Here is a 6747-nt window from a genome sequence, read left to right as displayed (position 1 = left end):
CCACACACCGTTACTAATTCCGTTAAAATTTTAAGAATTGCCGTTAGTTCACCGTTAACTTACTCATTGATTTCAATAAAAAAAGGTCTTAGGTTCGAACCTCATCCCAATCAAAGTTGGCATAACTAGTACTCTATTTTACTCTTATTAAATTATAATCTAGTAGTTACAACAAAAAATAATACATATGCATTTCTTTAATTTAGAATTATGTGTCCACAATGCCTTTATTAAAAAAAAAATTATTCATTATCAATCAATTAAATAAGAGAAATAATTTTATTAGTTATATTGTCTTTATTTTTCTTCAATATAAAAATTCTTTATATTCAAATTTATTAATTGATTATATTCGCTACATTATCCTTACAATGTCTTTATTCAGTGAAATTTTTTTTATTAATTATCAATAAATTAATTAAAAGAAATATTTTCATTAGTTATATTGTCTTTATTTTTCTCAAATGTAAAAATTTTTACATTCAAATTCATCAATTGATTATATTCACTACATTATCTATTATCTTTTTTTGTGCACTATTTTTCTAATTAAATATCAAAGTTATAATACAAAATAATGCTATATATTTATTTACCAAGTATTTTATTAATACCATGAAAAAATTTAAAAAATATAATTAATAAAGTCAACCATATTAACTACTTGAGAGATTTTGTGACAACGAGAGTATTCGATCAAATCACACAACAAATTGAAGTGAGAACTACCTCGCAATGTCCTTGTTTGACAATCAGCAGTTAGCGGTTAACGTTAGTGGATTTGACCAGCGAATTTATTTAATTATTAACATTGGGTAGAAAAAATGACCGCCAAATTGTTAAATCAAATGAATGGTTCATATTGTTTAGGTTTTAATTTTTTCTTTTAAGATTTTCTAATTTATCCTTAATTATATGATTATCCATTTAACTTTTCCGTTAATTCACCGTTAGTCTAATTCTAATATTAAAGTGTAATATAGAATTATAACTACACCATTAATCTAATTCTAATATTAAAGTCTTAATAGAACTTAACCACAAATCCTAATGTCGGAATCTCCTCAAACAATATTTGTATATATTTAATATTTTATGTCCTAATTTTTATTTGTTCTCCCTTATGTCCCGTATTTGGTTTCAACGATACCTATACAATTATTTTATTGACAATTATAATCAATCTTGACTATATTATCTTGCATTTGTAAACTTAGAATTACCTATTTAACCCGCACGGGCTTAGCTCAATGGTTTAGTGGGTAGTATTTGGGAGAAGAGACGAAGGTTTGAACCTCGGCGGCGGCAGTGCGGGAATTATGTCCAAAGTGGGCAGATTCCTTGTGCGTATCAGCATTTGGCCCTGTCTGTTGAACCATTGAGTCACCGTGATTTACAACTTCCCACAATGCTCTTTCGGGTCGGAGTGTGGGGGGCCCTTGGAGTTGGGGACTCAACCTTTGGGAGAAGAATTACCTATTTAAATACGCAAATTCAACCTTCAATTATCTATGCATGAACAATTTCAATATAATCATGTCTTAATATACTTTAAAGTACTTATTTAAAAAAAAACATTGGGCATTATCCCAATGGCGCAATGCGCGTAAAAAACTAGTATATAATAATAAATGTCACTGATGGTACCGTTGCAATATAACTTATGATAGACAAGTTGCAACGAAATCCAGTTCCATCTTCTTCAGATCAATTCTACTGCTGTAATATATATATATATATATATATATATATATATATATATATATATATATAGGGACGCACTCAGGTGCGAATAAGTGCCCAGGAAAGAAATGCGAACGAATCAGCGCGTGACACGTGTCCAGATCTAATAACTTAAAAAAAAATGCCGTGGCATTTTCGTAAATAATTGAACATCGAAGTGCAAGTAAAATCTCTTATAAGTGCACCTATTTTCACCTATAAGTGCATATAATTTTGCCTTGTTAGTATTCACTTTCCGCAACCATTCATGCACCTGGGTGTGCTTATAACTATATATGCAATTATTTATAATTATAGGTGCAACTACTTATAACTATATGTGCACCTACTTTCACCTATAAGTGCATGTAATTTTGTCTTGTTAACATTCATTGATCTGAGTTCAGCGGGTAGTAATACTCCTGAAAACCACTCGCAAACATTCATACACCTAGATGCAACTACTTATACCTATGTGTGCAACTACTTAGAACTATAGGTGCAACTACTTAGAACTATAAGTGCAACTAAGTATTGATGCTCAGTGTAAATTTTTACTTGCACCTATAATACATTTTACATGCACTTGTAATACATTTTACTTGCACTTCGATGTTCAATTATTTACGAAAATGCCACCGCATTTTTTAAAAAAATCAGTGTTTCTCATCCATTAGATCTGGACACGTGGACGAACAGAATCCATTCCTATTTCGCGCCTGGGCGAGCCGTTCGCACCCGAGTGCAACTCTATATATATATATATATATATATATATATATATATATATATATATATATATATATATATATATATATATATATATATATATATATATATATTGCTGTACGTAGCTTAATTGTTCAAGTCATCAAAGTAAGATGGATCAACTTCAACAGTTAGCCAAAGCTTCCTATCAATTTTTTAAAATGATGAATTTTTATAAATTTTAAACAACTGAATCATTTCAGATTTTTAAAAATTTGATACGAGTCAATGAGTCATAAAAGTTTTATATTACAAACACTTATAACATTTATTTTGTTAATTTTTACAAATTTTTTATTTTAAAAAATTTATAAAAATCATTAATACTCTAAAATGAATACATCCTTACAAATTTTCACTGAGTTATATTAATGCTTATTATTTATAATTTTATTACAAGAACTTTTGTGATATATCATGTATTTTTAAAGATCTTAAATAAATTTATGTATTACAATTAAAAAATTAAGTTTGGGTGCCACAAAAATAGAGTATATTATAAATTTAAAGACAATACCATTTTAGGGTAGGAATTAAAAATTCATTTTGTTAGGACAATTGTCTTTGGTGGACATTAATTTCTATTAATACTTATTATTTATATTTTAATTTTCTTTAAAAACTTTTATAATATATTATATACTTTGATAGATATTATATAAATTTATTTATTGCAATTAAATAAAATTCAAATTTGATTAACACACAAACAATCTATTATAAATAATTTAAATTAAAGGCAATATTACTTTTCTCTAAATGATATAATATTACAACAAAAATAATAAAATACTCAAAACATAATACTTAACTATGTGTTTACCTATTATTAGTATCTTCTATTGGGAAGATACAAACAATAATGAAGAAAATAATTATCTATAAAATTTTTAGACGAAGAAAAAGTTTATAAAATTTAGGAGAGAGAAAACGTTTGTTGAGTTTAGACATGAAAAATATATGATAATGAAGAAAAATAATTTGTTGATGAATTTAGCTAGGTATAAAGTTTGAAAAGTTTAAATAGGAAGAAAAATAAATAGAATTTAAATAGAGAGGACATTCATAGTTGGTAGAATGAATTGAAAGTTTAGAAATATGAGGTTGATGAATAAATTTCAACTATTTATATTTGAGGGGAAAAATTAAAGTCTACAAAGTCCTAATATAAAAACTCTATAAAAATTTATAACTTTTTAATACTACTCGTTAAAAACTCTTAAAAGTCTGAATTGAACACCACACAACTTATAAAGATTCTTGAAATAAATTTAATAAGATACTGTATGTTCAACTTTTAAATACTTCTTATAAAAGTTTGAATGTATTAAGTTCAGAAAAATCTATAAAAATCAAGATAAATATACCCAGACAAGCATGCGTGAGAGTAATTAAAAATATTTATACCGCCTCTAGACTCAGACTCAAAGTCTATAATTTAATCATATTATAATAAATTTTGGATTAAATTAGGGTCCTTCAATTCCTAGCAGTACTACCTTGAGCAGGACTTATTTGGATCTTGTCATAATAAAAAATAATAAATAAAAAAGACCAAGACTTATGCAGTTATGCTTGCCAAAGTTGTACATATGCATCCATAATTGCGCTACTCAAAGAAGACTAATAAGCAAAAGACTCTGCAGCGCAAAACTCCATAGTCCGTAGATTCCTAGAAGGACTACCTTCACCAATTCAACTTGTACACGTATCTTCTTCACTTCTTGCAACTTGCCAACTTGTTATTTTTAGCTAATTTGTGTAAAATAATTAAAAGCCATCCTCCATAATAGACGATTTTAATTTATAGTCAACCATGCAAATATATTCCATGAGTGGATCCACAATGGGGTAGTGGGGGGCAGCTGCCCCCCTCTCCACCCCATCTCTTTATATATATTGTATATATAAACCCCTTATATATATATATATATATATATATATATATATATATATATATATATATATATATATACAAACTAAATATGTATAAATATTAGGTGTACAAATATTTTACCAAAAGATGGGTTAGTATAGATGGTTAGGTCTTTGTTAGTGTGTGAAATGTCCTTGTTCAAAATTTAGGGTTGGTATTGATTTTCTGAATTTTATTTGTGACATTTTTAAATATATTAATATTTATTTAATAGTGAGATTATAAATGTGATTTATGAGATTAATTTTTAATTCTGATTGAATTCTTTATATGTAACATTTCGTTTTCTTTTAAATATTAATAGTGAGAAGAAATATTTATAATGGCCCTGTTTGGTAAAAAATTGGCCTATAGGCCAATTTTAACTTATTTGGTTACTATTAATTGTTTGATTTAGTTAAAATATCAAAATAAATGTTTGGTTAATTAGCTTTTTTCAACTTCAAAAAGGCTAAAATTCAAAAAGTTACTCCAAACAATTTTTTCAATTAGTTTTTTGAGAAAATAAATTATACCAAATAGCTATCAGCTAACAGCTAATTTACCAAACACTTTTCTATAATCAGCTAATGTTATCAACTATTTATACCTTTTAATTAACACAATCAGCTAACAATCATTTTACCAAACATGACCAATGTAATTTCTATTTGAACTATGTTAGTTTTGTTTTGAATAATTTTTATTGTGTTTTAATGTTTTTTTTTTTTTTATACTTAGTCAACAATACTTATGGATTAGCCTATATTCTTGTTTATACTTAGTCAGCAATACTTATCGATCAGCTTATAAGTGTTTCATTTTATTTTTCTCTCGCCCCAAAATTTTTAGATCCGCCGCCTGGTATTTACTTATTTAATTTGGATCTTGTCTTTATAAATGGCATCCATGGAACCGTTGAAAGTTGCACTGAAACCCAGTTCTTCTTCTTCTACTGTAATACAAATTCTAGCTTTGATATTGCTGTGCCTGTACGTAGCTTAATTATATTGTTCAAGCAATTAAGATGGATGAACTCCACCAGTTAGCCAAAGCCTACTACCAAGCAGGCTCGCCGGAGCTAAAAAACGAAGCCCGGGAGCTGTTCAACAGCCTCGACAACGACGGAGACGGCCGCGTCGACAAAAACGAGTTCTTATCCTTCATGACCCAACAGGGCTACCGCTACATGAACACCCAGAGATTCTTCAACGAGCTCGACACCGACGGCAACCACACGTTGGATTTCTGGGAAGTCATGACCCTCCTCTACATTTTTAAGAGCGGGAGGCCCTTCTGCGATGGCTGTGGGAGATTCATTCCGGCCACTTATTTCACCTGCCTTCAGTGCCCCAACTATGACCTCTGCATTTCTTGTTATGGGAATGGCAAATCTGGGCACAATCACCCATTCATGGATAGTTATGCTCTCTTGGCGGTAGTTAAGAAAAGATCAGACGTGAACCAAGTGACTGATGATGATGATCAGTCGGAATCATACACCGCTATGCGTGGCATTGTTCCTGCAGAAAAATATGTAAGTTGCTACTCTTACCCTACTCTTACTGTTGAACATATAACCGTTAATGTGCAATCCAACTATCAACTTAGATTTTTAATTGAGATGAACACATGCTTCAATTTGGTATCAGAGCCAGATCAAAGGTCGTGGGTTACATGCTTCATTGCTATTTAATATACACCTTCCGTTGATAGACTTGACTAAAGTTATTTAATTTGGTGTTGTATTTTCAGAGGAAACGGATGTTCGCTCTCAAAGCATTACAGGCAACACTTGAAGTTGCAACTAATTGTAACACGATGTAACCAACATAACATCAAAACGTGTCCGTGTGCTACCTACGATCTAGATTTATATATTTCATAATAATTTCCGTGATGTGTCTTTGGTGAATTTCGGTTGTTGTTGAAATCGGATTTGATTTTTTATTTTTGTAGTATGGTTTGAATTCTTGTTGGTTATTTGTGTTTTTGGATGTTGTTAATCGTCCGTTGTAAGGATAAAAGTTCATATGCTCTTATTATGCACTCTTAGCTTTTGTGCGTCCGATTGTTCCAGCAGGAAAATATGCAAGTATTCCTCACAACCTAAGTGTTGTTGATTAAACCTTTAATTTGGTGTTGTATTTTCAGAGGAAACGGATGTTTGCTCTCAAAGCATTTTACAGGCAGCACTTGAAGTTGGAAATAATTGTTGCACGAAACCAACGTAACGATGAGAACAGAATGAATTTTATTGAATGAAACTCATTACAAAGATACACAATACTGGAATATATATATTAAGAGAATCATAAGGAGACTAAAATAAAGAGTCATAA

The 6747-nt window shown here is 29.5% G+C and overlaps 1 protein-coding gene across 1 annotated transcript; it reads left to right on the top strand.

The window, feature by feature from the left end:
- Positions 1 to 4458: 4458 nt before the first annotated feature.
- On the top strand, positions 4459 to 6301 carry LOC109176466. The gene is made up of 3 exons (XM_019325904.1): positions 4459 to 4474; positions 5433 to 5942; positions 6161 to 6301. The coding sequence occupies exons 2-3, from the start codon at positions 5433 to 5435 to the stop codon at positions 6230 to 6232; spliced, it is 582 nt and encodes a 193-aa protein (XP_019181449.1). The 5' UTR covers positions 4459 to 4474; the 3' UTR covers positions 6233 to 6301.
- The last annotated feature ends 446 nt before the right edge of the window (positions 6302 to 6747 follow it).

Source organism: Ipomoea nil, unplaced genomic scaffold (assembly GCF_001879475.1).
Source record: "Ipomoea nil cultivar Tokyo-kokei standard unplaced genomic scaffold, Asagao_1.1 scaffold0706, whole genome shotgun sequence".
NCBI lineage: Eukaryota > Viridiplantae > Streptophyta > Magnoliopsida > Solanales > Convolvulaceae > Ipomoea > Ipomoea nil.
Note: the sequence above shows the minus strand (reverse complement) of the source record. Positions and strands in the feature narration are given on the sequence as shown.

Coding starts and splice junctions, on each gene's coding strand:
- LOC109176466 (XM_019325904.1), top strand. CDS start 5,433: ATGGATGAACTCCACCAGTTAGCCAAAGCCTACTACCAAGCAGGCTCG. Junction 5,943..6,160: donor TTGTTCCTGCAGAAAAATAT/GTAAGTTGCTAC, acceptor TTGTATTTTCAG/AGGAAACGGATGTTCGCTCT.